Source organism: Benincasa hispida, chromosome 7 (genome assembly GCF_027475165.1).
Source record: "Benincasa hispida cultivar pf3 chromosome 7, pf3_genome.v1.1, whole genome shotgun sequence".
Classification (NCBI taxonomy): Eukaryota; Viridiplantae; Streptophyta; class Magnoliopsida; order Cucurbitales; family Cucurbitaceae; genus Benincasa; species Benincasa hispida.
The window spans coordinates 8,436,266-8,461,002 of record NC_143484.1 but is presented as its reverse complement, the minus strand read 5'-3'; the positions used below and the strand labels follow the sequence as shown (position 1 = coordinate 8,461,002).

At 39.6% G+C, this 24,737-nt stretch overlaps 1 protein-coding gene across 1 annotated transcript in view; it reads left to right on the top strand.

The window, feature by feature from the left end:
- Nucleotides 1-24,737, top strand: part of LOC120068949 (alpha/beta-Hydrolases superfamily protein) — a 45,238-nt gene that overhangs the window by 17,426 nt on the left and 3,075 nt on the right. Inside the window, exons 7-10 of the mRNA XM_039020588.2 lie at nt 96-298; nt 382-537; nt 14,428-14,662; nt 19,757-20,064. Coding sequence (XP_038876516.1) covers nt 96-298; nt 382-537; nt 14,428-14,662; nt 19,757-20,064 — 902 coding nt within the window. The remainder of the gene's footprint in view (nt 1-95; nt 299-381; nt 538-14,427; nt 14,663-19,756; nt 20,065-24,737) is intronic.

Sequence of the window (24,737 nt, the reverse complement as noted above, 5' to 3'; positions counted from 1 at the left end):
ACACTTCCTTATCATTTGTGTGTTTGAAAGTAAATGTGATTAGGTGCTGTTTATATTTGTGTGCTTTATATGTGTTTCTGAACTCAAACACGCAGCGTTTATGTGAAACTGATGAAACTACTGAAAGTTCATTGAAGTCCGAGGAGAAATCTAGTCTTCAGAAAGAGCCAGAAAGACGTGAGGAGCAAATAATACCTGAAAAGAATCATAACATTGTCACTGCTTTTGCTGAGAAGGCAATGTCAGTTGCCAGTCCGGTGATGCCAAAGAAGGAAGATGGTGAAGTGGATGAAGAAAGGTTTTGGCCGTAAATGCATGTTGTACACAACTTTTTATGTCCTTTTCTCTTGTTCTCTAAGTATTTCTTCCCTTTCCAAACAGGCTGGTCTCTATGTTAGCTGAATTAAGAGAGAAGGGTGGCATATTGAAGCTAGTAGGCAGAATAGCTTTACTCTGGGGTGGTATACGTACCGCAATGAGTGTGACTGAAAAGCTTATCTCGATCCTTCGAATAGCAGAACGTCCTTTGTTTCAGAGGTAATTTTTAATTGCAAAACTCTACTGCATTTCTCCAAGACATTGAATGCTGCTGTCGTATGATGTTCTTTCCTTTTGGTCAAGGATAGATGTTCTTTCGTTGGGGTAGCTACCTAATGACTATTTAATTATTCAATTTCATATATCAATTTATTAGAAATAAAAAGTTAATCATAATGTATATCACAATGTATTATTTATGTGCAGTTCTTAAAAATTCAATTTATTATCTTCTTGTACTAAAGGATCATTTATCTTCCGTTGGAATTTGAACGAACACTTGAAATGAAATAAAATTGATTTTGACTCAGCACATTTATTTAATCTGATATATAACATTAATGACGAATATTATTTTGCAAAGCTTTATTAATTTTGTTCTAAAAAGGTTATTATTAGATGATATGATATTAAATTTACCTTGATGTATTCAAACTTAGTGTGTTCGATGTGGTGTTAGTTGTTGTAGAACTTACCGGTTCTTTAGTTTTTAAGTTGTTAAGTTCTTTTAGAGGTAGCTCTAGGTTGTTATGGTTTAGTATTTAAAATAAACCTTTCAGCTCTTTTAATACAACTTTGAGGTATTTTTTTTTCCAAGACTTGATTCTCTTCCAACTTGATACACCATACTTTCACCCATAAGCTTAAACTTTTAGATCAATCGGTGATTTAAGATGGTATTAGAACAGGTAGTCCAAGAGGTCTTGTGTTCAAACCTGTGCATGTTATTTCTTCCCCATTTAATATTGATTTCCATGTTATGTCTTCTACATATTTCAAGCTAAGGGGGAACAGTGTTAGGTGCTAAGAAGCATGGACACTCCTAAAATGGCCATGTATTGGTGTCGGAACATGTGTCCGACACCGACAAGCCTCCGACACGTGTCTGACATGGAAGTTGGCGTGTCCATTATTTTATTATTAATATTTTATTTCTGACATGCCCCGACACGACAGGACACGTGAAGGACAAACCTGCAAATTTTCAAAGGAAAAAAATTATTAAAACAGGGCATTTGAATTGCAGTGTTATCAAGGCGACCCAGGCACACGCCTGATGCATCTACCCTTTTTTCTTCTATAGCTTCTTCAACTTCTTAGATGTCTTATTTGAGAAGAAATAAGTTGGGAAAAGAGAAGAACGTGAAAAAGAACCTGTGTCGGGAGGAGAAGAAAAATGCAAAGAAGAGTGAAGAAAAAATTGAAGAACAAAGGATGTATGAAAAGAAGAAGACGTAAAGAAAAATTAAAAAGAAAAAGATGTATGAAAAGACAAGACTTTCCAAACTGCATGCCATCAAATCTGGCAGCCAAGTGGCAGTGTTCTTCCTCCCATTTGATGATAGGATTGTTTAATACTCAGTCTGCTAGTTTCAACTTATCTAAAAAAAATTTTCATTTTTATATAAACTATTCAAAATTTCTGAATGTTTTAATTTATAAAAAATTCAAGATTTTTCCTCTTTCTCAAACGCAGACCTCAGGCTGGCAACTTTGGTTTCTTTCTCTCGTATTTCTCTTTTTTTTTTTTTTTTTTTGTTTTGTTTTTCATATATGTTTTTTTCTTTTGTTTTTATTTTATGGTTTTTTTAATGTCTCTAAAGGTAATATTTCACAATATGTGCACAACATATATTTATTTTGTAAAAAAGAAATGTGTCCCCAATGTGTCATGTCCTACTTTCTTAGAAATTAGCGTGTCATCGTGTCGGTGTCGTGTCGTATTCGTGTCATGTGTCAGTGTCTATGTTTTTTAGGTTAGATGATATAATATTAAAGTTATCTTCATTCATAAGTTTAAATTTTTGGGTCAATTAGTTAAGGGGTATTTATTTATTCACTATATTAGTTGCATGGATACTTAAGAGAGGGAGTGAGCGAAAAGTTGTAAATAGAAGTCAACTATGTAATAAAAGCATCAAAACACAAACATTCGCTATTGCATACAGAGGATGGTCTAGAAAGATACGCTGCTGGCATCCATCTTTTTCCTCATAATAGGAAATGCCAATAAAATTGGAGACCTTAGAGTTTAAAATATCGGTTGGTGCTGGGCTGTTTGAAACGAACGAGTCTCCACCTTTGAAGGGCTATCAAACCGTTGAGTTCCTTCCAACGAAATGTCTAAAGATGCACATCTATTTGGCTGGACAATATCCTTTTCCAGATGAACAAAGGAAGACTTCTTTCATCAAGTGTCGTTCAACAATAATGACTTTGGAGGCTGAAGTCACTTTTTATTATTTTCAACTCTACACAATACAAGAGAGGACAGAGATTTATATAGGCTCTAGCAAGCTCTAATATAAAAAAAGAAAAAAACCTCGGGCAAAGTAAAGTACTAAAATACCCTTGGGTTAAACTCACAACACAGCCCCTTATTTTCAACACTCCCCCTCAAGTTGGGATGTAGATGTCAATTATACCCAACTTGCTAACAAAAGAGTCAAAGCTTTGCCTGGTGAGAATATCAACAACTTGTTGACTAGATGGAATGTAAGGAATACAGATACTACCATTGTCCATTTTCTCTTTTATAAAGTGTCTATCAATCTTCACATGTTTTGTTCTATCATGTTGCACGGTGTAAAGCTCTTAGGTTTGAGAAAGAATCAGAATACTCTATTCATTCACCAAAAATATGAATTTATACAAGTGTACAAAGCATAGAAAAGGAAAATATCACAAAATATTTACAAGAATGGAAATCCCTAACTATAGAATTATAACACACCCCCTCAAGTTGGAGCATATATGTTAATCATGCCCAACTTGTTACATAGATAATCTATACGTCTTCCATCCAATGCTTTCGTGAAGATATCTCCTAATTGTTCACCAGTCTTCACATATCCTGTAGATATCAACCCTTGTTGAATTTTCTCACGTACAAAATGGCAATCAACTTCAATATATTTAGTCCTTTCATGAAATACTGGATTAGACGCAATATGAAGTGCTGCTTGATTATCACACCACAACTTTGTCGGTGTGGTGATTTCAAATCCCAACTCAATAAGAAGTTCATATATCCAAATCAATTCACACACAGATTGTGTCATTGCTCTATATTTTGATTCTGCACTTGAACGTGACACCACATTTTGCTTCTTACTCTTCCAAGAAATCAAATTACCACCAACAAAAACACAATACCCTGAGGTTGATCTTCTGTCTTCTTTAGATCTTGCCCAATCGACGTTTGAGAAACATTCAATATTAGTATGACCATAATCCTTATATAATAAACCACGCCCGGGAGCAGCCTTCAAATAACAAAGAATCAGTTCCAATGCAGCCCAATGATCAACTATAGGGCATGACATATACTGACTCACAATACTTACTAAATAGGCTATGTCGGGTCGAGTCACTGTAAGGTAATTAAGTTTTCCCACTAACCTCCTATATCTTTCAGGATCTTTTAGCAATTCTCCATCTTTTGTGAGTTGTAAGTTGGGCATCATTGGGGTACTACATGGCTTAGCCCCTAGCTTTCCTGTTTCAGTCAATAAGTCAAGTACATATTTTCTCTGTGATAATAGAATTCCTTTCTTGCTTCTTATTACCTCAATTCCTAAGAAGTATTTCAACATGCCCAAATCTTTTGTATGGAATTGACTATGAAGAAAGGTCTTTAGAGACTGGATCCCTAAAACATCATCACCAGTAATCACAATATCATCCATATAAACGACTAACAAGATGACACCTCTCTCAGATCTCTTAAAAAAGACCGAATGATTTGACCTGCTCTTCCGCATTCCAAAGCTTTCAATCACCTGACAAATTTACCAAACCAAGCTCGTGGGCTCTGCTTTAATCCATACAAGGATTTACGAAGGCGACACACCGTTCCATTCTCCCTCTGAGCAACAAACCCTGGTGGTTGCTCCATATACACCTTTTCTTGAAGATCACGATGAAGAAATGCATTTTTAATATCAAGCTGATGTAAAGACCAATGATTGATTGAAGCTAATGAAATAAACAACCTCACAGATGCCATTTTTGCTACAGGAGAAAAAGTATCAGCATAGTCAACGTCATAAGTTTGTGCGTAGCCTTTCACTACGAGGCGCGTTTTTAATCGAGCAAGAGAACCATCAGGATTGACTTTAACTGCAAACACCCACTTGCAATTGATAGCCTTCTTTCTTGTAGGGAGAGAAACTAAATCCCAAGTACAATTATCATCTAAGGCAGTCATCTCCTCCACCATTGTGGCACCAACCAGGATGAGACAAAGCCTCATGAACAGTTTTCGGGATGGATACAGACCGTAAGGATGTAATGAATGAACATGTGGAAGACGACAAATGGTTATATGAAACAAGAGAGGAAATAGGATGAGCACATATACGTTTACCTTTACGAAGAGCAATAGGAAGATCATCACCAGTTTCTGGATCCAATGACGAAGAAGACTCTGGTACAGGGCATGGAATTGGAGGAGGTTGTCGTCGAGTATAGACCTTAACGATGGGAAGAAGAGTAGAGGTAGTCACAGGTAGAGATGAATCAGGAAGAGGATCGGAAGGAGAAATAACTGTGTAGACAAGGAAATCATCCTCTAATTCCTTATGCTCCCCTAGACTCTTATTCGAAGAGAAAGACGGTGATGAAAAAAATGGGGTATGTTCAAAAAACGTGATATCAAGAGAGACTAAATATTTATTTTAACTAGGAAAATAACATCGATACTCCTTTTGGACACGGGAATAACCAAGGAAAATACATTTTAAGGACTTTGGATCCAGCTTGGTATGCTGAGGCCGAACATCCCGATCAAAGCAGGTACAACCAAATATTTTGGGTGGAATAGGAAACAAATGTTGCTTGGGGCATAAAGTACGAAAAGGTATCTCACCCTTAAGAATGGAAGAGCACATGCGATTTATTAAGAAACAAGTTGTGGAAACAACATCATCCCAAAAGGATTTTGGAACATGCATCTGAAACATCAAAGCTCTGTCTCAAGGAGATGACAATTCTTTCGTTCTGCAACCCCACTTTGAGATGGAGTATCAACACAAGAAGATTGATGAAGAATACCATGGGCATCTAAATAAGATTTGAGTGTATGAAAGAAATACTCCTTAGCATTATCACTCTGTAGAATTTTAAGAGTACCGCTAAACTGAGTTTGAATTTCAGCATGGAAGTTACGAAAATGAGAAAGTAACTCAGAACGACTTTTCATTAAATATAACCGCGTAACACGAGAATAGTCATCGACAAATGTTAGAAAATACCTAAACCCTCGTTTGGACTCAACAGGACATGGACCCCAACATCAGAATGGACTAATTCAAAAGGAGCACTAGCTCGTTTATTGACTCGAGAATACGAATTCAAACGATGATATTTAGCAAACTGACATGACTCACAATCTAAAGAAGACAAATGTTGAAGTTGTGGACGAAGACTCTTCAACACAGAGATAGACGGATGACCCAAACGACAATGCTCTTCAAAGGGAGACAACACGATAGAGCATGTGATGGCCGTAGGTGTTTGTGGTTCAAAGATGTAAAGACCTCCAAATTCACGCCCTTTACCAATAGTCTGTTTCGTCGTAAGATCCTGAAATAAGCAATAACCAGGAAAAAATGAGACACAACAATGAAGATCACGAGTGAGTTTGCTAACCGAAATCAAATTAAACCAAAAATTTGGTAAATTTAAAACTGATGACAAAGAAATTGATTCAGTGAGATAGACGGTTCCTGATCCTAAAACAGGAGTGGAGGTTTCATCAGCTATAGTGACATTAGGTGAAGAGGTTGATGTAGAAAGGTTAGAGAATAAACTGGGGTTACCTGTCATATGGTCTGTAACGCCAGAGTCAATGATCCATTTTGACGTGGAGGAAGGAAGGCATTTAGAAATGTACCTGTCTCTGCGATGGTCGTAATGGGAGTAGAAGATGATGCCCTCAATGACTCTTGATACTGCTGAAATTTAGCAAACTCCTCTACAGAAATCGTAATTGACTTGTCAAGATTATCAGGAGTAGAAGCGACATGTGCAGAGGGTGATGGCATCCTCTGACCCTTATTCAGCAATCTTCTGCATTCACATTTCGTATGGCCAGGTTTATGTCAATAATAGCAAACACCTCCTGGATTTGATCTCCATGAATAGTACCATTCAACTTTTGTTCAGTTACATTTGACATCATAGGAATAATCACAGACATTACTAGTCTCTTATTAGCCATTACCTTAAAATATAGACACCGGACAATAGAGAATCAAATTCTAAATTACTGAAGAGATGTCTTTACAAGTAGTGAGTATATCTATATATCCCAAACAAACACACCACCAAGAATAGCCAACAACATTGAGGAAACCCACAGAAGACGGACGAAAAACGACGGCGCATGCGCCTACACGTGCCGGTGTGTTGAAAAAACAGCTTTTTTTTTTTTCCGGCAGCGGCGGCGGCGGGTAACAACGACGAATGAACCGAAGACGGCAACTGTGAGCAAAAGTGTAAACTCACCTCTCCACTAAACCCTAAACATATCACAAACGGGTTCTAAATTCTCAAACCCTATGGTTCACAAAACCCTAAGTTTGTTTAGAGAGCTCTGATACCATGTAAAACTCTTAGGTTTGAGAAAGAATCAGAATACTCTATTCATTCACCAAAGATATGAATATATACAAGTGTACAAAGCATAGAAAAGGAAAATATCACAAAATATTTACAAGAATAGAAAACCCTAACCATAAAATTATAACACACGGGATTGTTGGCTATGCTTATAGCTACTTTGTTATCACAATAGGGCTTCATAGGTAAATCACTGTCTTGATGAAGATCAGATAGAACTTTCTTCAACAAAATTTCTTTACAGATTCCCAAACTCATAGTTTTGTATTCTGCTTCAGCATTGCTCCTAGCAACACCACTTTGCTTTTTACTTCTCCAAGTAACTAGGTTACCCCACACAAAGGTACAGTATCCAGAGGTAGATTTTTTTGTCAACAACAGATCCTAATCAGAGTCTGGTTTTCCTGAGCATCAGACCTTTACCTAGAGTCATTTTCAAATATCTTAGAATCCGATTCATAGCTTCCATATGTTCCTTGTAGGGTGCTTACATAAACTGACTAACAACCTTGACAACATAGGAAATATTTGGTCTAGTGTGAGATAGGTAAATCAATTTTCCCGCTAGACACTGGTACCTCTCTTTATCAATAGGAACTTTGTCAACAAAATCTCCAAGTTTAGCATTGAATTCTATAGGAGTGTCAGCAGGTCTACATCCAGTCATACCCGTTTCTTTTAACAGGTCAAGAGTATATTTCCGTTAAGAGACAGAGATCCCTTCTCTTGATCTTGTCACCTCTATTCCAAAGAATTACTTTAGATTCACAAGATCCTTAATCTTAAACTTGTCAGCCATTTTCTTTTTTAGCCTGATAATCTCAACAGTATCATCTCCTGACAAGCAATATCATCTACATACATAATTAGAGCAACAATTCTCCCTAATACTGACCTTTTTGTGAATAATGTGTGATCAGAGTGCCCCTGAGTAAAACCTTGGGACTTAACAAAGGTAGTAAACCTGTCAAATCACGCTCTAGGGGACTATTTCAAACCATACAAAGACTTCTTGAGTTTACAAACCTAATGACCAAACTGAGCTTCAAAACCAGGAGGACTCATATAAATCTTTTCTTCTAATTACCATTCAAAAATGCAATTTTCACATCAAGTTGATGGAGATGCCAGTCTTTATTAACTGCAACAAAGAGGACTCGAACTGTATTTAATTTCGCTACAGGAGAGAAAGTCTCAGAATAATCGGTTGAAAAAAGAGGAAGAAAGGAACACAAGATTTACGTGAAAAATCCTAGATCAGGGAGAAAAAACCACTATAGAGATTGATTTTTATTATTAATTATGATACACAAAGTACAAGAGAATAGGCCAAATAAATAGACTAGTGGGAAGCCCTAGGGTACATACAATTACTAAAATACCCCTAGGGTTACAAGCTGTTTTTCGACACTCCCCCTCAAGTTGGGGCGTAAATATCAATAAGGCCCAACTTACTGACGCAGTAATCAAAGCTTTGTCTCAGTAACCCTTTTGTGAGCACATCTGCAATTTGCTGATTTGAGGGGACATAAGGAATGCATATACTTCCGTTGTCAAGTCTTTCCTTGATGAAGTACCGGTCGATCTCAACGTGTTTTGTTCTGTCATGCTGAACAGGATTATTAGCAATACTTATTGCTGCCTTATTGTCACAAAACAGTTTCATTGGGAGCTCATTGTTTTGATGAAATATCTGACAACACTTTCATCAACCAGATTTCTTTACATATCCCTAAACTCATGGCTCGATACTCAGCTTCCGCACTACTTCTGGCCACAACTCCCTGTTTCTTGCTCCTCCAGGTCACTAGATTACCCCAAACAAATGTGCAATATCCAGATGTTGATTTTTTATCAACAACAGACCCTGCCCAATCAGAATCAGTGTAGGCTTCAATGCAATGTTTATCAGACTTCTTGAACATTAACCCCTTACCTGGTGTACCTTTCAGATATCGTAGGATGCGTTCAACTGCTGTCATGTGTTCCTCACAAGGAGCCTACATAAAGTGACTGACAACGCTCACTGCATAGGAAATATCGAGTCTCGTATGAGATAAGTATATCAATTTACCAACTAACCGTTGATACCTTTCTTTATTGACTGGGACACTGTTACTGGTATTGCTGAGCTTTGAATTATATTCAACTGGGGTGTCAGCAGGTTTGCACCCAGTCATTCCTGTTTTTGTTAGAAGATCAATCGTGTATTTCCGTTGGGGCACGGGCTTACCAGTCTTGATTGTTACAAAGGACGATGCTATGGAATCGAGCTTGTTCCTGGAGAAGAAAATCAATATATTGCTTATGTAGCTTATCCCATCCCTTGATTGGGTTACTTCCATTCCGAGAAAGTATCTTAACTTCCAAGGTCTTTAATTTCAAATTCTTTTGCCATCTTTGCTTTGAGTTTCACAATTTCATCATCATCATCACCGGAGAGCACAATATCGTCAACGTACACAATGAGAACGGCAACCTTCCCTAAAGTTGACTTCTTTGTAAATAGTGTGTGATCTGAGTGCCCTTGGGTATACCCTTGTCTTTTGACAAAGGTGGCAAATCTGTCAAATTAGGCTCTCGGAGACCGTTTCAACCCATATAACGACTTTCTCAGCCGGCAGACTTGCTGTTTGAACTGATCTTCAAATCCGAGGGGAGGATTCATGTAGACTTCCTCCTCAAGTTCTCCATTGAGAAAGGCATTCTTTTACATCCAATTGATGCAGAGGCCAATCTTTGTTAACTGCAACTGATAGCAATACTCGGATAGTATTGAGTTTAGCCATGGGAAAGAATGTCTTAGAGTGATCTACCCCAAAGGTTTGGGTAAACCCTTTGGCAACTAACCTGGCCTTGTACCGATCAACAGTCCCATCTGACTTGTACTTTATAGTGAAAACCTGGAATGGTTACCTTGAGTTGGAGGAGGAGTCATATATACTTCTTCCAACTCACCATTTAGAAACGCATTTTTTACGTCCAACTGATGTAGAGGCCAGTCTAGGTTCACGGCAACAGAGAGGAGAACCCGAATAGTATTGAGTTTTGCCACCAGCGAGAAGGTTTCTGAGTAATCCACCCCATACGTTTGAGTGAATCCTTTCGCAACCAATCTGGCCTTATATCTGTTGAGAGTCCCATCGAACTTGTATTTGACTGTGAACACCCATTTGCACCCGACTTTTTTGTGACCTCTGGGAAGAGCAACTAGATCCCATGTTTTGTTGGTCTTGAGGGCTCGCATCTCTTCCATAACTGCGGTTCGCCAGAAGAGAAACTAGGAATTTTCACAGTGTCAAGACTAGTGGTGAAGGCCTTGAATCTTGTTGACAAGCTACCGGAAGATAAGAAGCTTTTTATAGAGTGCTTAGTACATGACTTCGTGCCCTTTCGTAGAGCAATCGGTAAGTCCAGGGTAGCATCAATCTCACTGGTCCTGTCACCCTTTTCCTCTGTATTCATCTGCTGTACATTTTCAGTCTCTTGAACATCATCAGGGGGAAATTCATTACTCTCATCCTCCCTAATTTCGCCAGAGTTCGCTGCATCGCTAGTGTTCACTGCATTACTTTCAACAGATTTATTATTATCAAGAGTATGGTTACCTTGAGCTGGCTCTGGTTCCGACTTTTGAACATCTTCCGGTGGAGCAATAGGGGGAACTATTTCGGGAACTATTTCCTTTCGTAGATTCTTTCGATAGTAGGTTATCCAATGAACTTGTTTTGTAGGAAGGATAGGATCATTAGTGTCGAGAATTGGTGGGCCAGGATCATTAGTGTCTGGAATGGGTTCAAGGAACAAGTCTACGGGAATGGAATAAGTGGACGACGTGTTAACCTCTTCACTCGGAGTCTCCCTTTGAAGAGGACCAACGGGAAAGAAAGGTTTATCTTCTTAAAAGGTGGCATCCATGGTGACAAAGTACTTTCGAGAAGAAGGCTGATAACATTTGTAGCCTCGTTGATGGAGTGGATACCCAACAAAGACACATTTTTGGGCCCTAGGAGCAAACTTACTCTGGGTACCATGATGATGGACAAAAACCGTGTAACCAAACACCCGAAGAGGAACATCTGGGAAAAGACGGGTAGAAGAGAAGGCTCTTTGAAATGAGCTAAGGGAGTCTGGAACTTGAGCACTCGATAAGGCATTTGATTTCTGAGATGGCCTGCAGTGAGTACAACATCTCCCCATAGGTACGAGGGTAGGGACGCAGGGATCATGAGTGCCCGAGCAACCTCAATAAGGTGACGGTTTTTCATTCGGCTACCTCATTTTGTTGTGGTGTATGGGCACAGGAGTTCTAGTGGATGATATCTTTAGAGTCTAAAAAATCACGGAGGGATTGGTTAATGAATTCATGGCCATTGTCACTCTGAAGGATAGTAATTTTGGTATTGAACTGGGTTTCAACAGTAGTGTAAAATTGTTGAAAGATTATAGTCGCTTCGGACTTGTCCGTAAGAAGGAACACCCATGTAAGACGGGTGTGATCATCTATGAAGGTGACAAACCACCGTTTACCTGACATGGTTGTGATATTAGATGGGCCCCACACATCACTATGTATCAGGTGGAAAGGTTGGGAAGGTTTGTAAGGTTGGGAAGTAAAGGACACCCGAGGTTGTTTTACACGAATACAAACATCGCAAGATAAAGATGAAACATTAACATTATGGAACAAATGTGGAAACAGATACTTCATATAATGAAAATTTGGATGTCCAAGACGAAAATGCCATAACAAGAAATCAGTTTCAGAAATAGTAAGAGAAGACGGTAAACAAGTGCTAGATAAACTTCTAGAGGAAGCATCCTCCGAGAGGAAGTAGAGCCCCCTATTGTGCTGGGCAGTGCCAATCGTCTTCCCCGAGCTCAGGTCTTGAAACAAAATATTGTCCGGTGAGAAAACGACATTGCAATTCAGATCTCTGGTTATTTTACTGACAGATAGCAGGTTATAAGATATCTTTGGCACATGCAAGACATTCTGTAAAATTAACCTTTGAATTGGAGATAAGTGACATTTCCCAACAATGGAGGCAAAGGATCCATCTGCAATTTGTAGTCTCTCATTTCTCGCACTTGGATAATAAGAGAGGAATTGATCAGATGATCCATTAGATGGTCCGTTGCTCCTGAGTCAAGAATCCAAGATTCATCTCCTTCAACCAAGAAGTTAAAAGACTGATAAGTACCTGATTGCGCGACATTGTCGGTTCCAGCCGTACTTGACTCTACCTGGCTGGTGACTGATGATGTACCATCCCCTGTTTCACCTGACAAGGGTTCGACCGGTTTTAGACTTATCATTCGGAGGCCGTCGCTTGCCATTCGGTGGACGACTGTGTAACTTCCAGTACTGATCTTTGGTGTGCCACGGTTTCTTACAATGCTCATAGATTTGTGGTGACTTTCTGTTCTGTTTTTCGCTCTCTGATCCAGAGGACTTGGCCCCAAACGCAGCAAAGTCTAAGTGGGTGATGCTAGTGCCACTCATAGCACTGGTTCTGTCCTCTTCTAACCTGACTCCTGAGCACACTTCCATCAGAGACGGTATTGGTCTCTGTCCCAAAATCCGACTTCGGACACCATCAAATTTAGGGTTTAAGCTAGCCAGAAAATCATAAACTCGGTCCGCCTTCTCAATCTTTGAGTACTAAACCCCGTCGACTGGACAATTCCACATGACTTCGTGGCACAAATCCATTTCTTTTCACAGCAAGGACAATTTATTGAAATAAGATGTTACGTCAAGAGTCCCTTGTTTGCACTCGTGAACATGTTTCCTCAAGGTATAGAGACGTGAGGCATTTTGCCTCTTCGAATATAGCTTCTGGACAGCTTCCCAAATATCCTGAGCGGAAGCTGAGTACAGAAGCGGCTTCCCAATCTAGGGTTCCATGTTGTTTATTAGAATCGAGCGAAGAAGGGAATCCTCCCCTTTCCATATACGTTCCTGGGGATCACTAGGGTTCGGTCTTGGTATTTCTCCAGTTAGATACCCGAACTTATGTCGTCCCCCAAGGACCATTTTCACCGATTGGGACCAAGGGAAATAATTTTGGCCGTTAAGTTTCTCGCCAATAGAAATTCTTGCAGAGTTTCCCACAGAACCTGACATAATATTTGCTACAGGTAAAGTAGAGTAAGCATTTACCGGTGTTTTTGAGCATAAAGAGAAGTCTGAATGTGTATGTGGATGAAAACCAGTCGAAGGACTTATCATGGATCTAACCGTGGCTGGTGGCTTTCCCTGCATCGGCTGAATCTGAGGAAAAAGTGGTGCGTGAGGGCTCGGTTGGGTCACGGACAATGAGATCTCGATCGACGACTGTGTAAGAGATGGGCGCTGGCGGTTGGAGCTCGGATCTGTGCGTCGATCGGCTCTGTGGGCTTGACCGGTCAGGTCTGCTGAGGAAGTCCACCGACTGGAGTTTGGATCTGACACGGATCGGATGATTTGAGGTAGCGCGGTGTGAAAATAATGCTCAACGGCTTCTCGTATGGTTGCGGCAACTTCAGCGTTCATGGATCCCCTCGTTCCAACGGAGGTTGCTGTCGGAGTCTCTGGTTTGTTCTTATCGATGACGGCCAGGATTTCGTCGCCATGCTCTCATACCATATTGAAAAAGTAGAAGAGAGGAAAAACATAGATTTACGTGGAAACCCTAGATCAGGGAGAAAAACCACGATGAGAGATTTTTATTCTTTTTAATTTTCTGATATACAATACTCAAGGACAGGTATAAATAACCAAACTGAGATAACCCTAGATAGTAGGCGCTAAGTAAAAGACTAAAATGCCCTTGGGGCTAAAACACCATTTCAACAAAACCCATGCAATGTCTATATTGATTTCCACTTGTTGGGTCTTCTATAAATTGTCAAGCCTACAAGTGAGGCGGAGTGTTAAAGTGTCAAATATAATGAAATTTATCAAAACCCATCAACTTAAACTTTTGGGTCAATCGGTGATTTAATAGAAATAATATAATTTTTAGGATAATCATGTAATTGGAGGCATCGTTTGCTATCACATCTTTTCTTACTCTGCTGGCTGGATAATCTAGAATACTTGAACTTTTTTATTACTTTTTCTTTTTGACCCACTAGATGGACAAGTGTCTTATAATTTATAGTATTTTAGATTGAGGGTTCCTCATCTTCGTCATACTTTGTTTACTAAATGACTAAATATTAATATCTTTGATCTAGTGGTCATTGATTTACTCTTTTATCTCATCAACTGTTTTGTAGGATTCTTGGGTCTGTCGGCTTGGTGCTTATTTTATGGTCACCAATTACTCTTCCACTGCTTCCCAAACTTGTTGATAGCTGGGCTTCTCGGACTCCCTCAAAAATTGTTAATCTTGCTTGTGGTTTTGGTCTTTATATTGCTCTCACGATTCTTGTTATGATGTGGGGCAAAAGAATACGCGGGTATGAACATCCAGCAAAAGAATATGGGCTGGATTTGACATCTTGGTCGAAGGTACCATTTTCAGCTTGGCACTTGATGAATATGTTGTTAAGAACAGACTTTGCTTACGTCTACCTTTTTGGAGTAGAGATATCAGCCACTGTTGCTTGTATTATTTAAATAGCTTTTCTCTTTATTATATGATACTGCTTTTTGTTGAAATTAGGGTTTTGCGCTCTAGGGGTAATTTCATCTTTTTCATTGTACCCTAGGGTTTCCCTGTTCTCTATTTAAGCTGTTGGTTTACTGTATTGCTTTGTATCAGTTTTCTAATAATAATTCCCTTATCCCGTGGTTTTTCTCCTTGATTAGGGTTTTCCACGTAAATTCTTGGTGTGCTATTTTCTTTTCCCTACTCTATTTTTCATCATGGTATCAGAGATGGAGACGAAACCCTGGCCACCATTGAGGAAAATCCAACAGGAATCCCAAACTAATAACCCAGATATAACCACTGTTATCCAAAAAGCCATTGATAGATACTTCCAAACCCTTCTTCCCCACTTCCGTGAAGACCAGCCGCCGCCGCCCTACCCACTGCCGGCTGTCCCCGTCACCCCAATCGCCGCCTTCGAAGATCCAACCACCAACCGCAAAAACCCACTCGAGTTCTGTTCGACCGCTACCCATTCGAACCAGCCGCGCGCAAATGAAGGAGGTTGCCCAGTTCAGACGTGCGTAAATGAGGTGACCGACGCCGAACCAACGACCAGCCACGCGAAATCGGTCCGACCGGTCCCAGACGCTGCCGACTGACGCTGTGGAGCACTGATCTGCTATACCCAGCGCCAACTAATCCAGATCTGCGATGCCCGAGCTCCGATCTACTATACCCAGCACCGATTGGTCCAGATCTGTGATGCCCGACGTCGATCAGTCAAGTTTCCGTCCTTCGAGAGTGTTGCCAGCCTTTTCTCAGATTGGAGCCTCATCCTAACCTTTTCCGCACCAAAGGATAGATGGAAGAAATATGGGTACTTTCCAGCCGGGTATGAGCAACCGAATGAGGCAGTTTTCGCCGATCATGGATGAGTTTGGAGGGGGCGAGTCTTCATCATACCACCAGGACCAAGGAAATATAATCCAAGATCAAGTTACCCAGTTGCAGTTGTAGATTAAATGACAGAACGAGATGTTTCAACAGCAGCTTGCTGCTCTTGGGGAGCCATGGGATCGAAATCCAAGATCCAATCAGATCTAAATCCATACCCTGAAAACTCGGTAACTTCGTTCCCTACTTACTCCTCAAATTTATGTTCTGGAACTATAGGCAATTCTTTTAGAATTATTATAGGAGAAAAGTTGAATGGTGATAATTACTTTTCTTGGTCCCAATCTATTAAAATGGCTCTTGAGGGCTGTCACAAATTTGGATATCTGACAGGTGAAATACCAAAACCAAGGATAGGTGACCCCCAAGAGCGAATGTGGAAAGGAGAAGATTCTTTGTTGAGATCAATTTTGATTGGCAGTATGGAACCTCAGGTTGGAAAACCTTTATTGTATGCAGCTACAGCCCGTGATATTTGGGAGGCAGTCCAGAAACTCTACTCCAGGAGACAGAATGCCTCACGTTTATATACTCTACGTAAGCAGGTCCATGAATGCAAACATGGAATGATGGACGTTACTGCTTACTTTAACAAGCTATCTCTGTTGTGGCAAGGGATGGATTTGTGCCGTGAGATGATTTGGAATTATCCTTGTGGAGGAGTGTTACATTATCAGTCTGAAGAAACGGATCGCGTGTATGACTTTCTTGTAGGACTCAACTCTAAATTTGATACAGTGCGTAGTCGTATACTGGGGACCAGACCTATACCATCCCTAATGGAAGTCTGTTCTGAAGTTTGCCTGGAGGAAGATAGGTCGAGAGCCATGAACAGTACACCTGTAACACCAACAGATTCCGCTGCTTTCAAAACATCAGGCCCTGTACAAGATAAACAGAACAGTAAGCCGCCCCCAATGTGCGAACATTGCAAAAAACCCTAGCACATTAAAGATCAGTGCTGGAAACTCCACGGCCGACCGCCAAATGGTAAGAAACGACAGCCAAATCGGGCTCTTGTAGGTGAATCTGTTACTGAAGATACTCAGACTCAGAACCGGGAAACTACTCAGAACACTACTACAGTGGGTGTAAGTGCAATCGCCCATACAAGTACTTTTCAATCTTTTGGCCTTGTGAGTATAACTGGTAATAAACCGTGGATATTAGACTCAGGAGCCACAGATCACCTCACTGGTTCTTTTGACCAATTTTTATCTTATCAACCTGGTGTTGGAAATGAAAGAATCAAAATTGCAGATGGGTCCTTTGCTCCTGTTGCTGGAAAAGGACGGGTGTCATCCTTTGCCGGTTTAATACTCCAAGATGTGTTGCATGTGCCAAAAGTGTCTTACAATCTGTTATCTATTAGTAAACTAACAAGAGATTTGAAGTGTCGTGTTAGTTTCTCACCTGATGATGTTGTTTTTCAGGATCTGACGTGCAAATCCAAATCGGGCAGATCTAGCACTGCCCGGCATGATAGGGGACTCTATTTCCTTATTGAAACTGATTATATGTTGTGGCATTATCACCTTTAGGATATGTGATAGGACTAGTTTGTTTTCTTCTCATTTTTCCATTTCTGAAACTGATCATATGTTGTGGCATTATCGTCTTGGCCATCCTAATTTCCAGTATATGAACTATTTGTTTCCTCATCTTTTTCGCAACATTAATATTTCTAAATTGAAATGTGATGTGTGTGTCCAGGCAAAACATCCTCATGTTTCTTTCTCTTCTCAGCCCTATAAGTCCTTTAAACCGTTTACTCTATTCCATAACGATGTCTGGGGTCCTTTACCAGTCACTACCATAACTGGGAAGCGTTGGTTTGTAACTTTTATTGACGATCATACTCGTCTAACCTGGATTTTTCTTCTGACAGATAAATCAGAAGTCACTTCAGTTTTCCAACAATTTTACAATTCTATAGAAACCCAGTTCAACACTAAAATCGCTATTCTCAAGAGTGATAATGGTCGAGAATACCTTAGTAACACCTTACGTGAATTCCTTATCTCCAAAGGTGTTGTCCATCAGAGTTCCTGTGCGTACACTCCCAACAAAATGGAGTGGTTGAACGGAAAAACCGTCACCTGGTTGAAGTTGTCCGCTCTCTTATGTTGTCAACCTCTCTTCCCTCTTATTTGTGGGGTGATGCTATCTTGACAACAGCCCATTTAATAAACCGCATGCCATCCTGGGTCCTAAAATTCCAAACCCCATTAGATTTCTTCAAAGAGTCTTACCCAAACTCCAGATTTCTTTCTGATATACCCCTTCGTGTCTTTGGTTGTGTGGTGTTCGTCCATACATACGGATCTAACTATACCAAGTTTACCCCTCGGGCACAAAAATGCGTTTTTGTAGGGTACCCTCTACATCAGCGTGGGTACAAGTGTTATCACCCTCCTTCCAGAAAATAATTTGTCTCTATGGATGTAACCTTCTTCGAAGATCATCCATTCTTTCCCAATGGTTCTCTTCAGGGGGAGCATTCTAGTGAAGAAACCAATTGGGGTCCCAGCCTTTCTGCCTTATCTGAACCTGAACCCATTCTTGATGTCAGTGTCAGTACCAACGCACCTATCCTCCCAACCAAACAAGTCCCTTGGATCACATACTATAGAAAGAATCTCAGGAAGGAAATAGCGCCACCTGTTATCTCTCTGGCTCCAATTCATGAGTCTGAACAGAGATCAGTTTCAGGTACTAGTAGTCCTATCCCTGATCATGATAATAAATGTGATAACACTGATGCTTGTGTTGAAAATGATGAGAGCAAAAGTAGGGAAGATAATGCCAGCAAGGATGTGATTGAGGTTGATGATGGTGCACAGACAGATGAGTGTGACTCTTGAGGACATGGTAGAACCTGGAAAAGAAGTTTCTCTTATTCCTGCTGGAAAAAATGTTGAAGAGTGGGAAAATAACAGAATCGGAGGGAGAATGCAGTATGTCAGAAGAAAATAGAGATAGAGATGAATCCCTTGATCTTTCGATTGCCCTAAGGAAAGGTACGAGATAATGTACTAAATATCCGTTGCAGAGTTACTTGTCCTATAATAATTCTGATTGGGCAGAATCTGTAGTAGACAGAAAATCAACATCAGGATATTGTACCTTTGTGTGGGGCAATCTTGTTACATGGAGAAGCAAAAAGCAAGGTGGTATTGCCAGAAGCAGTGCTGAGGCAGAATCCAGGGCCATGAGTCTGGGAATCTGTGAAGAGATCTAACTTGAAAAAGTCTTGAAAGACCTTGATCAAGAGCATACCAGTCCAATGAAACTCTACTGTGATAATAAAGCAGCCATAAACATGGCAAACAACCCTATTCAACATGACAGAACAAAGCATGTGGAGATTGACCAACACTTTATCAAGGAAAGACTCGATAGTGGCAACATTTGTGTTCCTTATATTCCCTCCAATCAATAAATTGCAAATGTCCTTACAAAGGGGCTTCCTAGACAGTTGTTTGACGCATGTGTGAGCAAGTTGGGACTTATTGACATCTATGCCTCAACTTGAGGGGGAGTGTTGAAATTAGGGTTTTGCGCTCTAGGGGCAATTTTGTCTTTTTCATTGTACCCTAGGGTTTCCTTGTTCTCTATTTAAGCTGTTGGTCTACTGTATTCCTTTGTATCAGTTTTCTAATAATAATTCCCTTATCTCGTGGTTTTTCTCCCTGATTAGGGTTTTCCACATAAATTCTTGGTGTGCTATTTTCTTTTTCCTACTCTATTTTTCATCAGCTTTAATCCATTCAACTTTTTTTTTTTTTTTTTTTTTTTTTAATTTGCAAGCCAAAGTTTCCTGTTTGCCGTATCCAGGTGGAATCCCAATATAAATTTCTTCTTCCAAGTCACTATGTAGAAGAGTATTTTATCTTCATTTAGATTGGATATTATCTTTTGTTCTTTTAAGTCCAACATGTTGGGGTTTGAGATTCGAGCCAACAGCCTTTTTATTGAAGATACGAAAAATTATTCTTTCTTAAAAAACTCTAGTTTTCGGTCACCACTAATAATACTTGGCTCCGTGCCTGCAGTTTTATGATTTTATTATGGCCTTCCTTGGAGGAGTTGCGGTTTTGTTGGGAATACAATTCGTGAACGGGTTTCTTGGCTATACAACTATTTCATGGCCAGTTATTCCAACTTTGGGAAACTTGGTTTCTTGGTTGAAGGTGTTTGGGGGAAGTCTGTTGCTGGTTAGTGTTGGAATTATATCATCAATAATTGTTACATCTGTAGAAGAATTGCTCTTTAGGTCATGGTTAACTGAAGAAATTGCTTTGGATCTTGGATACTACCCAGCTATTATCATTTCAGGGCTCGCTTTCGCGATATTACAGAGGTAACATATATTTATTGTTTGATAATATTTCCTCCCGTCCTATCTTGGTTGGTTGGTTCTGTTTTATGTTGGTTTTCTTTCTAAATTATTTTCATGCTGTCTTTTTTATTTAGAAATGTTAACATTCCTTTTTTTGTCCTATTACCAAAAAACGGAAATTTTCTTAATAGGTTTGAAGGAATTCAAAACCAGTTAGTTTTGACTTTTGAGTATGATTTCCATTTAGTCTCTAAGTTTCAAGATGTTACTTTTATGTGAGTTATGAAATTAGTTTTCATTTGGTTCATAAGCTTCAGAAATTCACTTTTATCCATGAGTTTTTATTTGGTTGGCAGAGTTTGTAATCAAAGGGAAAACAAAACCCATTTCCACCAACTCTTTTCAAACCAACTGAGCAAAATCTGCAGGGGCATTTGGACCCTTCAATTTCTTCACAGAATTCTGATCAAATCTCAGAAGCCCAACTCTGTAAATTTGTACTTATTTATGAAATTACACTTTGTTGGAGCTTCAATTTTTTAGATTAGAAATACGACGATGAAATAAGGTGAAACTCTGCTGCTGGTGGGAGTTAGTGCCATTTCTCTCAGGGTTTCGGCTTTCACTGCCACGACTGAGAAGCCATTTAAAATACTGGAGAGTGTATTGCAGCCCATTAAGGAGATTTCCGAGGACCACCCACTTGCCTGGTTCTTAGACCCTTTCTAATCAAATTCTGCTTCTCGCTGTTGTCTCTGATGTTTGCAAATCGTTAGGGAGACATGATTTCACTGTCACTTGAAACCATAACTTAGGCAAGAAAATTTGTTAATACTCTCCCAATCTTGGTTTTCATCGGTGGTCGAAGCTAGTTCGAGACAAATTGTTAATGAAGGAAAAAAAAAAAAAAAAAAGGAGAGAGAGAGAGAAAGAAGAAAAAAATCCCTTGTAAAGAAAGAAGACAGCAAGTTGACAGAAATTTTAATGGAAGGACTGCATTGTTACCAATTGTTAAAAATAAAGAATAGGGAAGAGAAGAACAACAAGATTATGTGGAAACCCTAGTGCAGGGAGAAAAACCACGATATAAATACTTTTCTTATTTGTTTTTAAAACTCATACACTGAATACACAGGGACACACTATATAAATAGACAGTAGGAAACTCTAGGAGTTTTACACAATTACATAAATGCCTCTAAGTTAAAAGCCCTATTTCAACGCTCCCCCTCAAGTTGGAGTATAGATATCAACAAGCCCCAACTTGCTTACACAATAATTAAAATTTTGTCTCAATAACCCTTTTGTAAGTACATCAGCAACTTGTTGGTTTGAAGGAATATAGGGGATGCATATGTTTCCACTGTCCAACCTCTCCTTAATGTAGTGTTTGTCTATCTCCACGTGTTTAGTTCTGTCATGTTGAACTGGGTTGTTTGCAATACTGATGACAGTTTTATTATCACAAAACAATTTCATTGGAAGCTCATTATCTTGCTGGAGATCTGATAATACTTTCTTCAACTAGGTTTCTTCACAAATCCCTAGACTCATGGCCCAATACTCAGCCTCAGCACTACTTCTAGCAACAACTCCTTGTTTTTTACTTCTCCAGGTGACTAGATTTCCCCAGACCAACATACAATACCCAGACATAGATCTTCTATCAACAACAGACCCTGCCCAGTCAGATTCAGTGTAAGCTTCAACAGATCGTTTATCGGTTTTCCTGAACATTAGGCCTTTACCAGGAGTTCATTTCAGATACCGAAGAATACGTTCAACTGCTATCATATGATCCTCACAAGGAGCTTGCATGAACTGACTCACAACACTTACTACATAAGAAATATCTGGTCTTCTGTGAGACAAGTATATCAACTTCCCAACTAACCACTGATACCTTTCTTTATTAACAGGAATTATATCATTCTTATCATTGAGTTTCGCATTGTATTCTACTGGCGTGTCAACAGGTTTACACCCGGTCATACCTGTTTCTTTTTGCAAGTGCAGAGTATATTTTCGTTGAGAAACTGATATACCCTCTTTTGAGCGAGTCACTTCCATTCCCCGAAAGTATCTTAGCTTCCCGAGGTCTTTAATTTCAAACTCTCTGGCCATCTCTGTTTTTAGTCTTGTGACCTCTACATCATCATCCCCAGATAAAACAATGTCATCAACATAGACAATAAGAACGACTATCTTCCCTGATGTTGATCTTTTTATAAAAAGTGTGATCAGAATGTCCTTGAACATACCCCTGTGCTTTCACAAATGTCGTGAACCTGTCAAACCAGGCCCTTGGAGACTGTTTCAATCCGTATAGTGAATTCCTCAATCTACACACTATTTTTAAATTGACTCTCGAACTCGGGAGAGAGACTCATATAGACTTCCTCCTCAAGTTCCCCGTTCAAAAACGCATTTTTAACATCAAGTTGGTGTAGGGGCCAATCTTTATTCACAGCTATTGACAGAAGCACTCGGATCGTGTTAAGTTTAGCCACAGGTGAAAACATCTCAGAATAATCTACTCTATATGTTTGGGTAAAGCCTCTTGCAACGAGTCTAGCCTTGTACCAGTCAATCGTCCCATCTGACTTGTACTTTATAGTGAACACCCATTTACATCCCACTATTTTGTGCCCTTCAGGCAAAGTCACCGGTTTCCAGGTTTTGTTCTTTTCTAGAGCTCTTATTTCTTCCATAACAGCAGACCGCCATTCTGGTTTTTTCATAGCAACACTTATGTTATCTGGAACCACCTCAATGTCCAAGCTAGTAGTAAAAGCCTTGAACTTGGATGTCAGATTACTATACGTCATGTAACTATGCATAGGGTATTTAATACATGAACGGGTACCTTTCCTCAAGGCTATAGGAAGATCAAGTGATACATCATGTTCTTTCACCTCTTCAGGCTTCTCACCATGATTTACTATCTGTGTATCAGAAACTTCAGTAGTATCTTCCATTTCATCCTCTGCAACTTCAATCATTTCATCCTCTGCAGTTTCCCTTTCTATCACTCTTTTAGTATTACTGCTCCCTTCTCCCTTGTCGTGCCTGCTTCATCATTCTCCATACATAAATCAACATCATTAGGAATATACATACCTGGACCTAATGATGGGTCTGACTCCTGCACTAGAGCCGGCAGTTCTGGTTCAATAGGCGACACTGCTTTCTTCTTGAGATTCTTCCTGTAGTACGTTTTCCAAGGAACTTGATTGGTAGGAAGGACCAAACTATCATGCTCAGGACTAGGTTTAGACAAGGTTTGAATGGACGCTGACTCTAAAGGAATAGCATAAGATGACCAGTTAGTCTCTTTATTTATGTTCTCCCCCTGAAGATAACTAATAGGGAAAAACAATTGATCCTCGAGAAAGGTGACATCCATAGAGACATAATATTTTCGAGATGATGGGTGATAGCACTTATATCCACTTTGATGGAGTGGATATCCAACAAACATACACTTCTGAGCACGAGGAGTAATTTTCGTGCGATTTGGACCATGGGAGTGAACAAAAGCAACACAACCAAAAACCCGAAGAGAAACATCAGAAATCAACCGAGTAGTAGGAAAGGACTCTTTAAACAATTTTAAAGGAGTATGAAGATTAAGAATACGAGAGGGCATCCGATTAATGAGGTGAGCAGCAGTAAGAACTGCATCTCCCCAGAGGTACGACGGAAGGGTGGCGGATAACATAAGATATCGGGATACTTCAACCAGATGCCGATTTTTACGCTCAGCTACTTAATTTTTTTGCGGAGTGTAAGCACACAAGCTCTGGTGGACAGCTTTAGAATCAAGAAATTCTCTGAAGGAGGCATTAAAAAATTCTCGCCCACTATCACTTCGTAAAATCCCAATCTTTGTTTTAAATTGAGTTTCGACAGTTGTGTAAAGCTGTTGGAAAATAGAGGACACTTCAGATTTATCAGTGAGAAGGAAAACCAAGGTGAGACGGGTGTGATCATCTATAAACGTGACAAACCACCGTTTTCCCGTGGAAGTAGTGACCGGTGAGGGACCCCATACATCACTATGAACAAGAGAAAAAGGACTCGAGGGTTTGTAAGGTTGAGAACGGAAAGAAACACGATGTTACTTGGCATGAATACATACATCACAATTAAAAGAACAAGTACTAGCATTACGAAATAAATGAGGAAATAAATATTTCATATATTGAAAATTCGGATGTCCTAAGCGAAAATGCCATAACATAACATCATGTTCAGAAACAGAGAAATTTAAAGACATAAACCCAGATTGGTGATCATTCCTAGAGGAAACTTCGTCAGAAAGGAAGTATAGTCTCCTATCGTGCCGGGTAGTGCCAATCGTCATCCCCGATTTCAGATCCTGAAATAAAACTGAATCTGGTGAGAAAATCGCTTTACACTTCAAATCTCTTGTTATTTTACTGACAGATAACAAATTATACGATATTTTAGGCACATGTAAAGTATCACGTAGGATTAAACCATTAAATGGAGAGATATTGCCCTTTCCTGCAACAGGGGCAAAAGACCCGTCTGCAATTCGAATACGCTCATTACCAGCACTTGGATTATATTACATAAATAACTCTGAGGAACTCGTAAGGTGATCAGTAGCCCCTGTATCCACAATCCATGGTTTCTTACCATTTATACTAATTAGGCCAAAAGAAGGA